This window comes from Anthonomus grandis, chromosome 15 (assembly GCF_022605725.1).
Source record: "Anthonomus grandis grandis chromosome 15, icAntGran1.3, whole genome shotgun sequence".
Lineage (NCBI taxonomy): Eukaryota > Metazoa > Arthropoda > Insecta > Coleoptera > Curculionidae > Anthonomus > Anthonomus grandis.
In genome coordinates, this window is record NC_065560.1 from 829,717 (window position 1) to 852,250 (window position 22,534).

The 22,534-nt window shown below is 30.9% G+C and overlaps 1 protein-coding gene across 1 annotated transcript; it reads right to left on the reverse strand.

Moving 5' to 3' along the window:
• Positions 1-1,942: 1,942 nt before the first annotated feature.
• Positions 1,943-22,043, reverse strand: LOC126745227 (serine protease inhibitor Kazal-type 4-like). The gene is made up of 3 exons (XM_050452975.1): positions 21,876-22,043; positions 6,001-6,189; positions 1,943-2,083 (listed from the first exon to the last, which is right to left on the reverse strand). Exons 1-3 carry the CDS (start codon positions 21,907-21,909, stop codon positions 2,025-2,027), a joined length of 282 nt encoding a protein of 93 aa, XP_050308932.1. The 5' UTR covers positions 21,910-22,043; the 3' UTR covers positions 1,943-2,024.
• Positions 22,044-22,534: the final 491 nt, after the last annotated feature.

The window sequence follows — 22,534 nt, forward strand, 5'->3', positions numbered from 1 at the left end:
CAGTTGAATAGAGAGAATAAGATACAGGAAAAAATTAGCCAGGAATCTAAAAGGAAATAGAGGGATAAACTGGATAGTAGCATAGGAATAATTGACCTACATAGCATGTACCCTGTACAAATATGAAAAACTCACAATAAATAGTTCAATTATTGCAGTCAGTCTGAGGTATTCATGTTGTTGTTGTTGTACATTTAGTGCGTAAAAGGCCTAGACTATGTTCAGAGTATTTTGTGCATTGACTAGACTTGCAATCCATGAAGTCCTTCCAGAAAATTGCTCTATTAATTGGATCACTAGGAAAAGCACACTGAACTGTAGGAATAATTAGTGAGAAAGTGGTTTGAGAAAAAATCGTTTAATTTTAGTCAATCTGCATGAAACCGTTAAGAAAACTTCACTCTTTACTCTAAAAAAAATTTCAAACTAATGGTTTAATTAAAGAACTTTTTACAGGCCCTCAAAATTGCTAATAACAATTTTTTCATGTTTTTAGACCTTCGGTACAAAAATGTTCATAGCTTCGGCAAAAATCGTTTAATTTCAGTCAAACTTGCACGAGACTGTTAAGAGAACTACACTTTTTATTAAAAAATATATTTGAGGCTGATAATTTAATTAGGAATTTTTTTACAGGCAGTCAAAGATGACAGTAATGATTTTTTCATGTTTTTAGACCTCTAGTACAAAAACGTTCATAGCTTCGACAAAAATCGTTAAAATTTAGTCAAAGTTGCACGAAACTATTTAGAAAGCTTCACTTTTTACTAAAAAATATATTTTAGGCCGATAGTTTAATTAAAAATTTTTTTACAGGCTGTCAAAGATTATGGTAACGATTTTTCAATATTTTTGAACCTTTAGTACAAAAACGCTCATAACTTTAGCAAAAATTGTTCAAATTTAGTCAAAATTTCAACAGACCATTAGGAAAACTTCAGTTTCTTTTATAAAAAATATTTGAAATTAATGGTTTAAAAAAAGCACTTTTTACAGGCCGTCAAAAATGACAATAACGATTTTTTCATGTTTTTAGACCTTCGGTACAAAAACGTTCATAACTTCGCCAAAAATCGTTCATATTTAGTCAAAATTTCACCAAACCGTTAAGAAAACTCCACTAACTTCTTTCGTTATTTGCCACTTATAGGCGTTACTCTTATTAATCCAAAAAGTCCAACTAACCTTTGTTTCCAGGACGCAGTTTTTACTCAAAAAAATCATTTTTATACGCTCCAACTGCCTGGAAGAATTTAAATATTTCATTCTTCCAGGCAGTTCAGGTAGTAATTACTTATGCTCCAAAAATCTCAACAAAACATTGATTTATTAGACTGAAATGAGACAGTTAAATGAAGAGAATGAGATAAAGTGAGACACAGCCAGGAATACAAACAGAAATAGAGTGTTCAATGGATACACTAGATAGTAAGTAGTATAGAAGTAATTGACGTGCATAGACTAGAGCTATACGAACGTAGAGACCATCATGAATAAATCCTAAATGAATTTGTAACTATCGCTGTCTTTTACTTTTTACTAATATGAAACATGCACAATAAATAGTCAAAGAAAGAAAGAATGATTTTCAGTAATTTAAATAATTCTCAAGGATTTTCCTCAAAAGAGTTTCATAATTATTGCAGTCAGTTTGGGATATTCATATTGTTGTTTTTTAAAAGAACTAGACTATAGTTAGGTTTTCTCGTCCATTGGCTAGACTTGAAGTCCTTTTAATCCATTTTAATCCCTTATCCATGAATTCCTTTTAGTAAATTGCTTTAATGTTAATGTCAACTATAGAGTTGCTAGAAGGAGGTTTAGTAGTAATTCCTATAAGAACCGTAGAGTATCTCCTATAAATTTTTTTGAATTTCACATCACGCATCTACCAAAAAAAGTGAAAACTTGAAGGTAAATAAATCATAACAAATACAAAAAAGAAGTTGAATAATGCATATATTGGGTTATTTTTATAAAAAACAAATATTGATCATCAAGTCATGGGGGGGCTAGTTTGGCTTTTACGAGAGTCGAACTCCTCCACCTCCCGGACATTCTCCTTGGGACACCAGTCTTAAATCTACAATAAAAGAAAATAAATAAATAAATATATTAATTAATAGAAAATTTGTATTAAGCAACATCCTTAATGATAATGATGATGGCAAATTAAAACAAACCAGGCGTTAAGTGACAAAAATCGTTTATTGTTAGTTAAAAGTGCTTCCGTCGTTATTCGGTCACTTTTTCCATGAATTGTCGTAAATTTATACGAGCGAATGCGTTTTGCATAAACAGGATCTAATTGACTTTAGTCATCATAATGCGATTCAAGCTGGAAAAAATCACAGTTTTAATAATTATTTTTTTAAATTATTAAAGACTTTATGGAAGTGAAACTTTACAGGGTGGCCACATCTTTTCTTCTTACAATCACTTATAGATTTAAGCATTTTATTCTGATTCAATGCAGGTATTTGCAATACCTGAACGATATTTGTCATTAAATAAGTGTGCATACCTATGCCCTTAAAATTGGTTTAAACATAAGAATTATTAAAGTAAATTGTGATTTTATTTAAACATTATCATAATGTAATTAATGAATGAATTACGTTGGTTTTAATTAATGGCTATAATAAATGCAATGAGAGGTCCGATTCATTAAAAATAGGTGTAATCTTGATCGAATATTAGGTGTAAACTACCGCAATGTGGGTCTACTTGCCGACCCCGGGGTAACTTGCACACCACGTGTATTTTTGTTTACTTTTTTTTTTAGGTTATGTTATTTTGTGTTTTATCGCCGGATTTCTGTTGGTACAAGTAAATAAAGTATAAAAATGGTTCGTACGTACAAAAAAACTCCGGGAGCAAGTAATTACTGGAATTACTCAGAGAACGCCTTGCGCCAAGCGGTAGATGCAGTAAATGCGGGTATGTCGAGGAAATTTTCAAAGTAGAACGGACTCCGTTAGGTCGAAGACTTTTTGGTGCACACTCGAAATCAGTTGGTCGTCCAAAGGTTTTAAGTGATCAAGAGGAGGCTCTCATTTCAAAGACATCGGGTGTTGTAGCAAATTGAGGATTTTCTCTCGCAAAAGTTGATATTCGTGACGTAATAAAAAAATTCTTCGACAAACAAGGAAAAAATGTTCGAATATTCAAAAATAACTTTCCTGGACCTGATTTCTTACAATTATTTATAAAAAGGAACCATTTAAGCGTTAGAATGCCTTCAAACATAAAGAGATCCAGCGCATCAGTGGATCGTAATAAGGTTTTAAATTTCTTTAATAATATTGACTTAGCAATTAGAGAAGTGAAAAGCTCAAATTTGTATAACTATGACGAAACCACGTTACAGATGATCCTGGGTCCAGGAAGGCGGTAGTGCCAAGGAACACGAAGAGAGTGGAAAGAGTTCAGGAGCATTCCCGGGCTACGATCAGTTTAATGGTTTGTGGAAATGCCAATGGAGACCTTTTACCTCCAATAGTTGTATATAAAGCTTTGAATGTTTTTGACAACTGGACGCAAGGTGGACCACGAGGAACAAAATATGCGAGCAGTGCGAGCGGATGGTTCGACATAAATTTATTCGAAATGTAGTTCGAATCCACAAGAGGAAATAGTGACCAGATGATTCTCGTTGGTGACAACCTGGCAAGCCACTTTTCAGCACAGAGAGGCATGTGGTACAAATAACATCTACATAACTCCCTTGCCAGCCAATGCCACGCATTTAATGCAGCCCATTGATGTGGCCGTATTTGCGCCTATGAAAAGAAAATGGAGAGAGAGTCGCGGTTCCAAGGCTGTATCCCGAAAGAACAATTTCCAAACCTACTGGACAGATTGTGGAAAGGGGTAAGTCAAAATGTAGCAGAGAATCTCAAATCGGGACTTTGCATCCTGCAAATCCCGACGAAATTTTGAAGCGGCATTCCTAGTGGACTAGTAGATGCAGACATCGAAAGAGTCTTAGACAACAGCTTGGTTGATTTGTTGAAAGAGCACCGTGGAACAGGGGTTGAGAGAAAAAACGCAAAAGGGGAAAGTGATGCGTCTCGCACTGTTACAGACCCTAATATTTCTGAAAATCCTCTAACCGTTCCTGAGGAATTTACAGGAACTACAGCCGAAGAACCAGGACCCTCTTCATCTAGCGTTTTGCCATACACTCCCTACCAGGAAAAGCAAGAGAGAAAGAAAGACTAATAACTCCCAGTGTGGTATCTGCAAGATTAATTAGAAAGACTACAGAGGCGCAATTGATTGGAAGTGTCGAGCTTAAATTTGTGGACCCTGTAATAAAGACAGCAAAGACCCTTATTTTGAATGCGCGAATGGTGTGAGGATTCGGAAGACAATGAATCTGCAGTCGATGACAGTGATGCCGACAAGGACTTCCTAGTTGACAATAATACGAATTTTGAAAGGAATTTTAAGTCCAAGCAATAAAAATTAATTTTTCATGGAAATCGTCTTGGTATAAACAAACATTGATAATTTAAAAAAAAATTGATTTTATCAAAATTTTTATAAGGACCTCTTTTAATTAAAAATCCTTTAATTAAAAAAAAACTATAAAGATCTTATCAAAATTGGCATATTTTTTCAGGAAACTTGTGAATTGTTGACTGGATTTATTCCAAGTCAAGAAAACGTTGACTGGGAATAAACACTATTAACTTTATCAACATTTTTATAAGGAAGTTTTTTTCCAATTAAAAACTGTTGAATTTAAAATAAATTTCATCGAAGTCTAGCCAAAATTGGCTTAATTATGGTCATTCTTTAAGAAAAGTTAGACTTAGGACAAACGAACGTTGTCCATTCAAAAACTACCAATTTTATCAATATTTTCATAAGGACCTTTTTTGTTCCCAATTAAAAACTTCTCGATTTAAGTCAAGTTTCGTGAAAATCGAGTCAAATTTGGCATATTTATGGTCATTTTTTCGGTATATTGATCAACCTTGACTTGGAACAAATTCATTCAAAAACTATTAATTTTATTATAATTTTTAATTAAAAACTCATTAGTTTTAACAAAATTTTCATAGAGACCTTTTTTGTTCTCCATTAAAAACCCTTAAATTTGTACTAACTTTCATTAAAATCGACCTAAAATTGGCTTAGTTATGGCCATTATTTATGAAAATTGATCAACCTTGACTTGGAACAAATTCATTCAAAAACTCTTAATTTTATTAATATTTTTCATTAAAAACTCATTAGTTTTATCAAAATTTTCATAGAGGCCTTTTTTGTTTTTCATTAAAAATTCTTTAATTTAAACTAACTTTCATCGAAATCGACCCAAAATGGGCACAGTTATGGCCATTGTTTATGAAAATTGGTCAACCTTGACTTGGAACAAATTCATTCAAAAACTATTAATTATATTAATATTTTTATTCAAAAATCATTAGTTTTATCAACATTTTCATAGAAACCTTTTTTGCTCTTCTATAAAAATCCTTTAATTTAAACCCAATTTCATCAAAATCGACCCAAAATTAGCAAACTTATGGCCAAAATTGGTCAACCTTGACTAAGAACAAATTCATTCAAAGACAATTAATTTTATTAATATTTTTAATTAAAAACTCATTAATTTTATCAAAATTTTCATAGACAACTTTTTTGTTCTTCATTAAAAACCCTTTAATTTAAACCAAATTTCATCAAAATCGACCCAAAATTGGCACATTTATGGCCAATGCTTAAAAAAATTGGCAAACCTCGACTTTTTTCAAAAGTCCTCCTATTTTCAAAGAAATACAAATTTCTCTTAGATTTAACTGGTCTGAATAGAATATTTGTATTAGCATTTCTCCTTAATTGTCTTAAACATAATTACTTAAATAAACGTTAATTTTTATTGGATAAATAAAAAAGCAAACAATCAAAGCCTTATATCCTTTATTATATTAAAGTGCTTTTTCTGTGTATACCGTCCTCTACTTTGATCACTATACTATAATTTACCTTTTTGATTTTCACAGTTGTAATTGGCTAAGACACACTCGCTTCCGAAACTGATATTCTTCGAACCATCTCCGGCACATATCGGCTTGTAGGTGTCCCCGCAGTCTTTTACGCACGACTGTTTCTTTTTTAAAGACGCTTTGGTCGAACCTTTCGATGGAGCTCCATAGACCACACTTAGTAGTGTCACTGAAATAAATTAATAAAAAAAAAATAAATCATAAAGAAGCAGTTTTTTTTATTCTATTCTATTTAGAATCTACAGCAATAGCCCAATGGAAGACGTGGGTGTTAATAACATTGTCTGTTATGCTGATGACACGGTTTTATTACTTATAGGTCAATCATGGGATGAAGTTTATTTAGAAGCTCAATGGCATCTGTTAAAGATTGATTAGATTCAAATGTGTTAACAGTAAATATAGAAAAATCTAATTTTATATACTTCAAGATGAATAAGAGAAATTACGTTGCAAATCAGTTTATAACTGTGCATAAAAATAGTTGTAACAATTATCACGATAAAGCGAAATATCTAAAAGTATACGTAGGGGTATGGTATAACTTCAAAAATTCTAAATATGGCAAAATTCAAAAAAAAACTGGTTGATGAATAAAATAAATAAAACATATTACGTATAATTAGAGCATTAATTATAAAATTATTATATACAGTTCCAGGTTATTGCCAGTTAATTTTTTTGAAATATCTGTATGAAAAACAGGATTTTGATTATTAGAAATAAATCTTTAACCTGCCTGAAATAACTAGTTGAACTCGTTATTTAAATTGTTATTTAGTTGTTTTTTCACTTTTCAAATAAAGCCTTAATTGACTGGAAGAATTTTAAAAAAATCAGGTAATTTTAATTCAAGTCCAAGTAAAAAATAACAATTTTTTTAATAAAAATTTCATATTTTTTGGTTCTTTCCAGAAGTCGAGGTGCCTTTTTTCAGGCAACTTTTATTTGAAAAATTGTTGCCAATAATACATTTTTTTATAATGTCCAATAATAATCCGGTTGCCTGGAATAATTTAAATATTTTTATTTTACGTTTATTCCAGGCAATTGGAGTTTTTTTTTTATTCTTCTTCTCTTAATTCCAAATCATTTTGTATTTACTTATAGCTATTTTTTTAATTATTTTTCAGGTCTCTTTTTTTATATTTTAATTTTGCTTACATATTGTTTTTTTTTAACATGTTTTTAAATAACCGATACTTTCTATAAGTTAGATATACTTAACTGTCTGAAAGAAATAACTAAGTTCTTTTAGGCAGTTGAATTGAAACCCAATGCTGTCTATAAAGTTATTATATTCAATTGCCTGGAATAAATAACTAATTTCTTCTAGGAATTTGAATTGAAAGCGAATGCTGTTTATAAGTTTATTATGTTCAATTGTCTGGAATAAATAATTAATTTCTTCCAGGCATTTGAATTAAAAGCTAATGCTGTCTATAAGCTTATTATATTCAACTGCCTGAATTAAATAACTGAATTTTTCTAAGCAATTGAATTGAAAGCGAATGCTGTCTATAAGTTTATTATATTCAATTGCCTTGAATAAATAACTAATTTCTTCTAGGCATTTGAATTGAAAGCGAATGCTCTCTATAAGTTTATTATATTCAATTGCCTGGAATAAATCACTCATTTCTTCCAGGCATTTGAATTAAAAGCTAATGCTATCTATAAGTGTATTATATACAACTGCCTGAAATAAATAATTGAATTCTTCTAAGTAGTTGAATTAAAACCGAGTGCTGTCTATAAGCTTATTATATTTAATTGCCTGAAATAAATAACTAATTTCTTCAAGGCATTTGAATTGAAAGCGAATGCTGTCTATAAGTTTATTATGTTCAATTGCCTGGAATAAATAACTAATTTCTTCTAGGCATTTGAATTGAAAGCGAATGCTCTCTATAAGTTTATTATGTTCAATTGCCTGGAATAAATAACTAATTTCTTCAAGGCATTTGAATTGAAAGTGAATGCTGTCTATAAGTTTATTATGTTCAATTGCCTGGAATAAATAACTAATTTCTTCTAGGAATTTGAATTGAAAGCGAATGCTGTTTATAAGTTTATTATGTTCAATTGCCTGAAATAAATAACTAATTTCTTCCAGGCATTTGAATTAAAAACTAATGCTGTCTATAAGTTTATTATATTCAACTGCCTGAATTAAATAACTGAATTTTTCTAAGCAATTGAATTGAAAGCGAATGCTGTCTATAAGTTTATTATATTCAATTGCCTCGAATAAATAACTAATTTCTTCTAGGCATTTGAATTGAAAGCGAATGCTCTCTATAAGTTTATTATATTCAATTGCCTGGAATAAATCACTCATTTCTTCCAGGCATTTGAATTAAAAGCTAATGCTGTCTATAAGCTTATTATATTTAATTGCCTGAAATAAATAACTAATTTCTTCAAGGCATTTGAATTGAAAGCCAATGCTGTCTATAAAGTTATTATATTCAATTTCCTGGAATAAATAATTGAAATCTTTTAAGTAGTTTAATTGAAAGTTAATGCTGTCTATAAGATTATTATATTCAACTGCCTGGAATAAATAACTGAATTCTGCTAAGCAGTTGAATTAAAAGCGAATGTTGTCTATAAGTTTATTATATTCAATTGCCTGGAATAAATCACTAATTTCTTCTAGGCAGTTGAATTGAAAGCCAATGCTGTCTATAAGCTTATTATATTCAATTGCCTGGAATAGATAACTGATTTTTTCCAGGCATTTGAATTGAAAACTAATCCTGTCTATAAGCCTATTATATTCAATTGCCTGGAATAAACAACTAATTTCTTCTAAGTAGTTGAATTAAAAGCGAGTGCTGTGGTCTTTTTAGTTATGAATGCCCAGGTAATGAAGTTTCAGGTAAAGTTGGAAAGGCTACGATGTGATAAAGGTGGAGAGGTTATCACCAAGGATCTTCAATCATTCTGCAGGGCTCGAGGAATCCATATTGAGTACACCATTCCAAGAAATCCGCAGCAAAATGGTATTGCTGAGCGATTCAATAGAACTGTGTTGGACCGAGCAAGGTGTATGATATTTGACGCTCATATGGATAAGAAATTTTGGAATGAAGCTATTCAGAGTGCTGTGTACCTTATTAACAGGACCCCAACATCTGTGCTTGGGAATGGAAAAACTCCTGCTGAGATTTGGTATGGTGTTAAACTAAATTTGAATAAAATTCGAGTTTTTGGATGTAATTGTTTTGTTCACATTCCTAAGGAAGACAGGAATGGAAAACTTGAGAAAATGTTAATGATGGGATACACAGATAATGGGTACAGAGTGTGGGACATAGAAAAGGAGAAGATAGTCACGGCCAGGGATGTAGTTTTTGATGAAAGGAAGAAGAGACTAGAAGGAAATTGCCAGGGGGACATCATAGTGTTTGATGATTCTGCTGGTGTGGAAACAGAACAAGAAGTTGCAGGTCAAGGTACAATAAATCGTGATGTTCAGGTTGATGTCGAACAACCCAATGAAGATGTTCCAGGCAACCAGTCTGTGGTAGAAGATGAACCTCCCAGAAGGGGACAGCGACCCATAGTAATTCCTCATAAATATGATGATTTTATTTTAGATTACAATGAAGATGACGGACTGATGTTAGCTCTTTTCACTGGGAATCTCCATTTCCACAGGCATTTTAATTTATAACTAATGCTCTCTATAAGTTTATTATATTCAATTGCCTGAAATAAATAACTGATTTCTTCGAGGAACTAGGGATGAAAAAGCCCTTTACAATTTACAGAAACAATTTTACAAAAATAACGTTTTTATATAGGAATGCAAAGTAAGATATACAATTAATTAGCCTAAGATTTTAAAACAGGTAGTGGCAGTGCGACAACGGAGGTGCGCAAGGAAAGAGGATAGACGAGAAGAGGATGAGAGGAGAGACTAATGCTAATTCAAAACTAATGCTCTCTATAAGTTGATTATATTCAATTGCCTGGAATAAATAACTAATTTCTTCTAGGCAGCTGAATTGAAAGCTAATGCTGTCTATAAGCTCATTATATTCAACTACCTGGAATAAATAACTGAATTCTTCAAGGCAGTTGAATTGAAAGCGAATGCTGTCTATAAAGTTATTATATTCAATTGCCTGGAATAGATACCTGATTTCTTCCAGGCATTTAAATTGAAAACTAATGCTGTCTATAAGCTTATTATATTCAACTGCCTGGAATAAATAACTGATTGCTTCTAAGCAATTGAAATGAAAGCCAATGCTATCTATAAACTTATTATATTTAATTGCCTATAATAGATAACTAATTTCTTTTAGGCATTTGAATTCAAAACTAAAGCTCTCTATAAGTTTATTATATTCAATTGCCTGGAATAAATCACCTATTTCTTCCAGGCATTTGAATTAAAAGCTAATGCTGTCTATAAGCTTATTATATTCAACTTTCTGAATTAAATAACTAAATTCTTCTAAGCAATTAAATTGAAAGCGAATGCTATCTATAAGTTTATTATATTCAGCTGCCTGGTATAAATAACTGATTTCTTCCAGGCATTTGAAATGAAAGCTAATCCTGTCTATAAGTTTATTATATTCAACTGCCTGGAATAAATAGCTAATTTCTTCTAGACAGCTGAATTGAAAGCTAATGCTGTCTATAAGCTTATTATATTCAGCTGCCTGAATTAAATAATTGAATTCTTCTAAGCAATTGAATTGGAAGCGAATGCTGTCTATAAGTTTATTATATTCAATTGCCTGGAATAAATAACTAATTCCTTCTAGGCAGCTGAATTGAAAGCTAATGCTGTCTATAAGCTCATTATATTCAACTACCTGGAATAAATAACTGAATTCTTCTAAGTAGTTTTATTAAAACCGAGTGCTGTCTATAAGCTTATTATATCCAATTGCCTGGAATAAATAACTGAATTCTTCTAAATAATTAATTTATTCTAGGCATTTGAATTGAAAGCGAATGCTGTCTATAAAGTTATTATATTCAATTGCCTGGAATAAATAACTGAATTCTTCTAAGCAATTGAATTAAAAGCTAATATTCTCAGTAAGTCGAATATAGTCAACTGTCTGGAATAAATGACTGAATTCTTCTAAGTAGTTGAATTAAAACCGAGTGCTGTCTATAAGCTTATTATATTTAATTGCCTAAAATAAATAACTGATTTCTTCCAAGCATTTGAATTGAAAGCGAATGCTGTCTATAAGTTTATTATATTTATTGCTTGTAATAAATAACTGATTTCTTCTAGGCATTTGAATTAAAAGCTAATGCTGTCTATAAGTTTATTATATTCAACTGCCTGGAATAAATAACTGAATTTTTCTAAGCATTTTAATTGAAAGCGAATACTGTCTATAAGTTTATTATATTCAATTGCCTGGAATAAATAACTGATTTCTTGTTCAGTTGAATTGAAAGCGAATGCTGTCTATAAGCTTATTATATTCAATTGCCTGGAATAGATAACTGATTTCTTCCAGGAATTTGAATTCAAAACTAATGCTCTCTATAAGTTTATTATATTTAATTGCCAGGAATAAATAACTGAATTTTTCTAAGCAGTTGAATTGAAAACGAATGATGTTTATAGGTTTATTATATTTAATTGCCTGGAATAAATAACTAATTTCTTCTAGGCATTTGAATTAAAAGCGAATGCTGTCTATAAGCTTATTATATGTAGCTGCCTGAATTAAATAACTGAATTCTTCTAAGCAATTGAATTGGAAGCGAATGCTGTCTATAAGTTTATTATATTCAATTGCCTGAAATAAATAACTGATTTCTTCCAGGAACTAGGGATGAAAAAGCCCTTTACAATTTACAGAAACAATTTTACAAAAATAACGTTTTTATATAGGAATGCAAACTAAGATATACAATTAATTAGCCTAAGATTTTAAAACAGGCAGTGGCAGTGCGACAACGGACGTGTGCAAGGAAAGAGGATAAATGAGAAGAGGATGAGACGAGAGACTAATGCTAACTCAAAACTAATGCTCTCTATAAGTTGATTATATTCAATTGCCTGGAATAAATAACTAATTTCTTCCAGGAATTTGAATTCAAAACTAATGCTCTCTATAAGTTTATTATATTTAATTGCCAGGAATAAATAACTGAATTTTTCTAAGCAGTTGAATTGAAAGCGAATGCTGTTTATAGGTTTATTATATTTAATTGTCTGGAATAAATCACTAATTTCTTCCAGGCATTTGAATTAAAAGCTAATGCTGTCTATAAGCTTATTATATTCAACTCCCTGAATTAAATAACTGAATTCTTCTAAGCAATTGAATTGGAAGCGAATGCTGTCTATAAGTTTATTATATTCAATTGCCTGGAATAAATAACTAATTTCTTCTAGGCAGTTGAATTGAAAGCTAATGCTGTCTATTAGCTCATTATATTCAACTGCCTGGAATAAATAACTGAATTCTTCTAAATAATTAATTTATTCTAGGCATTTGAATTGAAAGCGAATGCTGTCTATAAGTTTATTATATTCAATTGCCTGGAATAAATAACTAATTTCTTCTAAGCAATTGAATTAAAAGCTATTATTCTCGGTAACTCGAATATAGTCAACTGCCTGGAATAAATAATTTTTTTTCAAGTAATTAAATTGAAACCTGATGCTCTCTATAAGTTGAATGCACTTAACTGCCTGGAATGAATAACTAATTTAAATATTTAATTTTTCCAGACAGTTGCTCATAATACTCCTGGCAGTCAATTTTTCTACTCTCTGGAAACTGTTTTTTATGCAAAAGCATTTTTGTTGCCTGCCTGGAAAAGAAAATATATGTATACCCTTCCAGACACTTTAACTAGTTTTCCATGCAAATTTTATAATTTTTCAGGTAATCAAGGAAATTATTAGGCATGTTAGCGTGGCAGCAGTTAAAATGAACAAAATATCAAATAAAATGCATTTTTTGCCTTAGAAACCTTTAGAAACAAAAAACAGTTTTAACGGATTACTTTGTTATTGTATTGTCTATTCTAAAATTCATTCTGAATTTTCCATGCCACTTACTCTATTGGTCTTTCGAAACAACTTTTCTCTATTTATTTACAGAAATATTTAAAATTCCTTTGATCGATTCCGACGCCTGCAAGATGCCGATATACGATATCTCGGTCTCGATATTAAAAAGTTAATTTATAAGTTCACGACCCCTGGATGGAAGTCGTACGTCACACAACCGAATAATCCGAGCTGATTGTTTAATTCATAAATTGACAATTCACAAATTAATCTTTATTCAGAGTCCTCCTTCCTCTCTCTCCGATTTAATTGAAATTAGGACGCGAGGAGGAATCGCGTCGTGTCTCGACTTAATGCGTTTTAAAAAAAATTACGATATCAAGTAATAAAACTGTGTGTTTATTTTAAGGCATTCCACATTATTTGAAGCATGTATGTATGTATATAAATTGCGCAACCGCTTTTTTGTTTATTCTTTATATACGAAAATAGATTATTTTATAGTATAGGAATATTACTGCATACTGATGCATAGAAAAGATGACCTAAGAAGTAAACTTATCACTGAACTAAGGTGTTTTTCGGTAAAATTTTTAAAAACCGACCGTTACTTTAAGGTTGTAAAAATTGTATCTAGTACGCAATTAGAAGCACACAAAGTTGCCTTTTATTAAATTCAAATCGAAACCTTGCGCTTAAAATAGTTCAAAAAATTGCCCTTTTGTTTGAATACCACCTACCTGAAAAAGGATACTAAAGCTCTTTTTAGTGCTTCTATAGTAGGAATTTTAAAATTTATTGATACAACCTCTATGCCAACCCTGGAATACCTCTGTTGTTAACGTCAAGTGAGCCATTGGATATTTTATTGAAGTAATACACCGCACTTTAAACATTAATAAGAATTTGCCTGGAAGAAATAAAATATTTAAATGAAGCCTTATTGGCAATTTTAAATTTTAAAGGGTCGACCATAATTCTCACAAAGACGTAATTTAAATAATAGAAAACCAACAGTCCTGAAAAATATTTTAAAAAATGGCACCTGACATCCTCAGAATTATCCGAAACAGCTACAACACAACCGGCACAAAATTCGTTCTTGTATGTAATAATATGAATGTCTCGATTGTGTTACTGCCTATTTTCGATAAATCTGAGGATGCCATGTCAAGCGGTGAAACACGTGCCATTTATTAAAATATTTTTCAAATACGAAACTTGTGACTAAGACTTTTGGTCTTTTATTATTAAATAATGCCCTCAACTGCCTGGAAGAATATGAAATACCTAAAGAGCTTCAATTTTTCGATGCTCTTTCACTCACTCCTCCACTCCTTCCTTCATTGTTTTAACCCATATGAGAAAGAAAGAGCTATAACTTCTTCTTCTTCTTAAGTTCCACCTTAGGAACATTCATTTGTCACACTTTATTTATATCTCGCCTAACCAATTATGACTTCGCAGAAATAGATCTCCCACAACGTACTTGCTCTAATATAACAAATTGCAAGACCTCTATTGAATGATTGCTTTACTTAACGCATGCATAGATGAGATCTAAGAACTTGTTAGGCTCTATTATAGCGTTGCCATCGTGGAAATCCTAGGAAAAATGCATCTCAATACGCTCTTGTCCTGGATTATAATATTTAATTTGCATAATATATGATGGTTTTTCTATAATAAAGTTTAATTTACGGTCTAAAAAAATATGCAATAAAGATCGAACATGTGGTTTTAATTCAGTTTTAGTCATTTTTATTTTTAGTTGCTCACTCATCGATTAAACTGATGAATCGACAGTTGATTGTTAAGGAAAAACATTTCAATAGTATCTATTTTTGTCGCCATTTAAGACCATATAAGTATATATACTTTTTCTTAAAAAATATGATATGTAGGAGTACGTACCAGAAAATGTAGAGGTTTGTAATAAAATATATAGGGTTTTGTTGTCGATAAAATAAGTAGAAGTGCGTAATAAAACGTGTAAGTTTTGAACATAAAATGGTTCAAATGTTAAACGAAACTAGGGGTTTCTAGAAAAATTACTAGTGGATTCAAGGTTGCAGTCAAGTCAAGCTGGCAGTATCTTTAGATGTAACTAGGATCATTTCGTAGTTTAACTGTGAAAGAATATGAATAAACAAACTAGGGTTTTAAGGTAGAATGAAAAACACACTTCTTCTCTCCTTTTATTCTACATAAAGTTTAAAATTTCCAACACAGTAGTGTCCATCATCAGGGGGATAAAATGTTTAAAAGTCGCATAGACCTGGGCTTGAACTCTATCTCTCAAAAATTAAATTGTTGATAAGATATTTGACAGTAAAATGTTGGAAATTTAAAGCTATATGTAGAATAAGCGAGTGGAAGGAGACTTGTGTGTTTCAAATTTTACCTTAACCTACGACTCCATGTATGGATTATTTCTTTAGTAAACTAGGGGTTTGTAAAACTTACCAGTAGCTCATCATACCTTGAATATTAAAATGTATTGAAAAATGAACTGGCAGTTTTTGCAATTATAACTAGAGGGACTTCCTAATTTAAAAATGTATGAATAAGCAAACTAGGAGTTTGTAAAAAAGTTACTAGTAGGTTATAGTAGATATATAGAAGATAATTCATTGCTAAAAAATATTAGCGAGTTGTCTGATCTTTGTAAATAAAATCAGACATTAATTAGTCATAAAATAAATTGAAAGTTTCTAAAAAAGTTACTAGTTACGTCCAGGAAATGTGGAGATTTGTAGTAAAATATCTGGATTTCGTTGTCGAATCTAATAGGTCAAAAATGTATAAGTAGGAGTATTAAAAATGTATAAGACCTATTAAAATAACTATACGGGTCCGTAATTGTATCTGCAAAAAAAAAAGTAGGAGTGCGTAATAAAACGTGTAAGTTTTGAACATAAAATGGTTCAAATGTAAAACGAAACTAGGGGTTTCTAGAAAAATTACTAGCGGACTCAAGGTAACTGGCAGTTTCTTTAGATGTAACTAGGAGCATTTGGTAGTTTAACTGTGAAAATATATGAATAAACAAACTAGGGTCTTAAGGTAGAATGAAAAATACACTTCTTTTCTCCTTTTGTTGTACATAAAGCTTAAAATTTCCAACGCACTAGTGTTCATCATCAGGGGGATAAAATGTCTAGAAATCGCATATACCAAGGCTTGATCTCTCTCTCAAAAATTAAATTGTTGATTAGATATTTGACAGTAAAATGTTGGAAATTTAAAGCTATATGTAGAATAAGCGAGTGGAAGGAGACTTGTGTGTTTCAAATTTTACCTTAACCTACGACTCCATTGCAAGTATGGATTATTTCTTTAGTAAACTAGGGGTTTGTAAAACTTACCTGTAGCTCATCATACCTTGAATATTAAAATTGTATTGAGACATGGAACTGGTAGTTTCTTCCAATATAACTAGAGGAACTTCGTAATTTTAAAGTGTATGAATAAACAAACTAGTAGTCTGTAAAAAAATTACTAGTAGGTCATAGTGGATACATAAAAGATAATTCAAAGCGTATGATGGAAGAAAGTGGTTTAATCTTTGTAGTTAAAATTAGACAGTTTGTCATGAAACAAACTAGGGGTTTCTGAAAAAAAAACTAGTGGGTTATCTTAGTTAAACGTGGTTTATCATGAAACAAACTAGGGGTATCTAAATAGATAACTAGTAGGTCATACATTGAACCATAATTCAAAGTATATAAAGGAACAAACTACGGATTTCTAGGATAGTTACTAGGGGTTCTTGCACTTGAAGTTTACTAAAAATCAAGTGAAGATTCCTATAAGAATTGAATTGTCATTTCCTCCATAAATTCCTGTAATAAATTCCTCCATATTTCTTCATTGTTAGTGCATTATTTTAATTTGTTAATAAGCTTATGCTTGATATGCCTGACAAAAGCATAAAAGAAATCGGTTTACTATCTTTAATGTATTAAAGAAACATTCTTTCAGGTAGTTGAATCTGTTCTTATAAAGTGTAATTTATTATTTCTTCCAGGCAGTTTATCGTTACTTCAAGGCTATGAAGGTCTAATTTTGAGTTACTTCCAGGCCGTTGAGGTTTAAATTATCGTATTTTCAAGGCAGTTGAGCTCTAACTTATGGCTTTTTTAAAAGCCATAAAGGTCTAATTTATCAGTTTTTCGAAACAGTTGAGGTCTAAATTACTGTACTTTCCAGATAACTAAAGTCTAATTTATTGGTTTTTCAAGGCAATAATTGAAGTCTAATTTTTAGTTACTTCCAGGCAGTTGAGGTCTAAATTATTGTATCTTCAAGGTAATTGAGAAGAATATAGATTTTGTGTGTATTTCCAGATGAAAAAAAGGGCACAAAGTAATGTACAAATGCCTGGAATAAGGCCTTTACTTAAAAAGAGATAGATAGTTATTAGTGTTTTTCTTCCAGGCAGTTAAAACCATCGTCTTTCTTTATTTAGTTATAGAAATGTATATATACTAAAATAGATGTCCAATAAATTTTTTAGAAGAATGTGTGTTTCAATTTTCAAGTGTTTACCTCTCTTAGTTTCAGAGATATGAGCATTTTGCCCCTAAAAACCTCTAAAAAGAAAATAATTATTTTTTCCAACTTCCAAGGCTTATTTCTTAATTTCAAATAACTTTCTGGAAAAACACTGAAATAGGTGTCCAATGATTTTTTTAGGAGAACATGTGTTTCAAATTTCAAGTGTTTACCTTTCTTAGTTTCAAAGATATGAGCATTTTACCCCTAAAAACCTTAATAAATAAAATAATTCTTTTTTTCAAATTCCAAGGCTAATTTCTTAATTTCAAACAACTTTCTGGAAAAACACTGAAATGGGTGTCCAATGATTTTTTTAGAAGAACTTGTGTTTCAAATTTCAAGTATTTACCTTTCTTAGTTTCAGAGATATGAGCATTTTGCCCCTAAAAACCTTTAAAAATAAAAAAATTATTTTTTCCAACTTTCAAGACTAATTTTTTAATTTCAACCAACTTTCTAGAAAAACACTGAAATAGGTGTCGAATGATTTTTTTAGAAGAACGTGTGTTTCAAATTTCAAGTAGTTACCTTTCTTAGTTTCAGAGATATAAGCATTTTGCCCCTTAAAACCTTTAAAAAGAAAAAAATTATTTTTTCCAACTTCCAAGGCTAATTTTTTACGTTCAACCAACTTTCTAGAAAAACACTGAAATAGGTATCCAATGATTTTTTTAGAAGAACGTGTGTTTCAAATTTCAAGTGTTTACCTTTCTTAGTTTCAGAGATATGAGCATTTTGCCCCTAAAAACCTCTAAAAAGAAAATAATAATTTTTTCCAACTTTCAAGGCTATTTTTTTAATTTCAAATAAGTTTCTGAAAAAACACTGAAATGGGTGTCCAATGATTTTTTTAGAAGAACGTGTGTTTCAATTTTCAAGTGTTTACCTTTCTTAGTCTCAGAGATATGAGCATTTTGCCCCTAAAAAAACCTTTAAAAAGAAAATAATTATTTTTTTCAACTTCTAAGGCAAATTATAATGAGAGTTTATATAAGAGTTTATAATATTTAAAAGTTACTAGTAGGTCATAGTGGATACATAGAAACTAATTCTAAGTGTATGAAGAAAGAAACTAAAATATTAGCAAGCTGTTTGATCTTTGTAGTTAAAATTAGACAGTTCGTCATGAAACAAACTAGGGGTTTCTGAAAAAAAACTAGTGGGTTATGTTAGTTAAATGCGGTTTATCATGAAATAAACTAGGGGTTCCTAAAGAAATAACTAGTAGGTCATACACTAAACCACAATTAAAAGTGTATGAAGGAACAAACTAGGGGTTTCTAGGATAGTTATTAGGGGTTTTTGTACTTGAATGCATATGAAACTAAACAAACCGAGTGAAGATTCCTATAAGAATTGAATGTTCATTCCTTCGACATTTTAAATGAATAATTTGTTAAATTCCTCCATATTCCTTCATTTTTAGATGCATTATTTTAATTTGTTAATAAGCTCATGCTCGATATGTATTAAATTCATGTATTAAAAAAATTCTTTCAGGTAGTTGAATCTGTTCTTATGAAGTATAATTTATTATTTCTTCCAGGCAGTTTATCGTTACTTCAAGGCTATGAAGGTCTAATGTTTAGTTACTTCCAGGCAGTTTAAGTCTAATTGACCTTTTTCCTAAGCGATTAAAGTCCAATTTATCGTATTTTCAAGGCAATTGAGCTCTAATTTATGGCTTTTTAAAAACCATAAAGGTCTAATTTATCACTTTTTCGAAACAGTTGAGGTCTAAATTATTGTACCTTTCAGGAAACTAAGGTCTAATTTATCGTCTTCTATTAGCAGTTAAAGTATAATTTATTGTTTCTTTTAGGCAGTTCAAGTCTAACTGATCCTTTTTTTTTAGCCGATTAAAGGCTAATTTATTGTTTTTTCAAGGCAATTGAGCTCTAATTTATCGTTACTTCAAGACCATTAAGGTCTAATTTTTAGTTACTTCCAGGCAGTTGAGGTCTAAATTATCATATCTTCAAGGTAATTGAGAAACATATAATTTTGTATGTATTTCCGGTTAAAAAAGTGGGCACAAAGTAATGTTTAAATGCCTGGAATAAGACCTCTACTTAAAAAAAAATAGATAGTTATTAGTTTTCTTCTTCCAGGCAGTTGAAACTATCGTCTTTCTTTATTCAGTTAAAGAAATGTCTATATCTCTGTACTGCTTTAAAGGATGTATACAACCTAATTTTTCCAGTTAAAAAAGTGGGCACAAAGTAATGTACACATGCCTGGAATAAGGCCTCTACTTAAAAAGAGATAGAAAGGTATTAGTTTTCTTCTTCCAGGCAGTTGAAACTATTGTCTTTCTTTATTCAGTTAAAGAAATGCCTATATCTCTGTATTGCTTTAAAGGATGCATACAACCTAATTTTTCCAGTTGCAAAAGTGGGCACAAAGTAATTTACAAATGCCTGGAATAAGGCTTTTACTTAAAAAGAGATAGATAGTTATTAGTTTTCTTCTTCCAGGCAGTTGAAACTATCGTCTTTCTTTATTCAGGTAAAGAAATGTGTATATCTCTGTACTGCCTTAAAGGATGTATACAACCAAATTTTTCCAGTTGAAAAAGTGGGCACAAAGTAATGTACACATGCCTGGAATAAGGCCTCTACTTAAAAAGAGATAGAAAGGTATTAGTTTTCTTCTTCCAGGCAGTTGAAACTATTGTCTTTCTTTATTCAGTTAAAGAAATGTCTATATCTCTGTACTGCTTTAAAGGATGCATACAACCTAATTTTTCCAGTTGCAAAAGTGGGCACAAAGTAATTTACAAATGCCTGGAATAAGGCTTTTACTTAAAAAGAGATAGATAGTTATTAGTTTTCTTCTTCCAGGCAGTTGAAACTATCGTCTTTCTTTATTCAGGTAAAGAAATGTGTATATCTCTGTACTGCCTTAAAGGATGTATACAACCAAATTTTTCCAGTTGAAAAAGTGGGCACAAAGTAATGTACAAATGCCTGGAATAAGGCCTCTACTTAAAAAGAGATAGATAGTTATTAGTGTTCTTCTTCCAGGCAGTTGAAACTATCGTCTTTCTTTATTCAGTTAAAGAAATGTCTATATCTCTGTACTGCTTTAAAGGATGTATACAACCAAATTTCTTTCTCTGTTAGTTAAAGCAAAGTCTATATATTTCAAATAAAATTGAAATATATAGACTTTGGTTAAATTCACATAACTGCCAGAAAGAAAGAGAAAAGTTCTGATTTTCTGCAATAATAAAACTAAATAATTTTATATTTTTCCAGAATGTTAAAACCTTATTTATAGCACTTGAGATCTATTAACAACCTGGAAGAAAATTCCTCTATTTAAACCTGAGACTACTGGAAAATGGCCTTTAATTTCTTCCTCAACAGTCCAACTTAAAAAAGTCATATTTCTAAAACTAGGATAGCCACGACTTTCCAGACAGTCTCATTGGATTTAGAAGGATGAGAATATGGAATAACCGTTGGAATAATAAAGAAAGAAACCATAGTTCCTTTGAAATAATTTAAACAAAATAGCATTTCAAATTTTCCATTAAATGCAGAAACTGTTACTCATTAAAATGAATATCTAGGCTTGGGTTATATATGAAAAAAAAAGATAAAAAGAGTTTTACGCTTTAAGGCATAGTTTTCTCTCTCTCTTTCTTTCTCAAATGCCTGGAAGAAATAAATAATTATTGGCCAATTTCAAAGACAATTGATCGAGTTGTTTTTTTAATCTTGTGACACTCTCTTTCTCTCTCTCGGCCCTAATTACCTGTAAGGGATGGAAATATTTAGGTAATTCTAGTAATTGAATTAAATACTGGTTGCCAGGCCAAATTTATGACTTTTCAGGCCAATTAAGTACCTCAAATGCCTGGCATAAACTGTCCAGTTCCTGATACACAAAAAACCGAAATTTCACGGACCCGTTGAGTTTTTTGCCAACTTCTGTTGGCTCATAAGAGCCCTTCCTGTTGATCGATATTTTTCAAAAATTATACAGCTCCTAAGGCCCCTTTGGACTATCAGTCCTGAAAAATTCAAATCGTTTGAACTATTGAAATTTCAGTTATGGCCTTCCAAAGAATTTCACTTTTAAGATATTGACAAAACATTAAAAAAAAACTTTTACTTCATTTAATGTTTCATCATTTAACAAGGTTAATTGAAGGTCATAAGTCAGGTTATCTCTGGTAAACTTGCTCAGATAAACGAACCAAAATAACTCTTGAATTAATTACATTCTTACATGCAACTAATAATTTAATATGTATATACATACATACGTACCAAGAACAACTAGGAGCACAACGTACAGTTTCATGGTCACAAATTGAATTTTCTGGTTTTACTTCTGCAGGTGTCACTGAATAAACAAATATACACTGAATCACCCGAACCAGTTGCGGTCCGGATGGTTTTATAGGTGCCCCCTCTTTTGGTTCAAACGAATTATTTAATCGGAACAAAGGGGACCACGGATTAACTTCGTACCTACATACGTGCGAATAAAATTTAGCACAACAAGCTGAATGAATATGCTTTAATAATAATAATAATAATAATAATATTAATTTAATCGTTGCTAAAATTCATCAGGATCTTTTCATATTATACACGTCAGGCCAAGTTTTTTTCATTAACACGCAACAAAAGATCATAGGGAAAGCACAAAGTTTAATGTCAAGTGATTTGCGCACTTAAGAGCTAAGTTGACCGGACGTGTATAATCAAAACAACATACAAATTTAAATACGAATTATTAGGGCTGATAAGTGAAACCTTAAGAAATTTAAGAGAATTCTTTATTATAAAAGACTTGCTGCTTAGCATGCAATTATTTAGAAACCCTTAGTAAGGGCTTCTAAATAATTGATGGATTTATCGATTTTCGCACTCAAGTTCCGAGTTTGTCAGACGTGTATATTGAAATTTTGTCCTATTAAAGA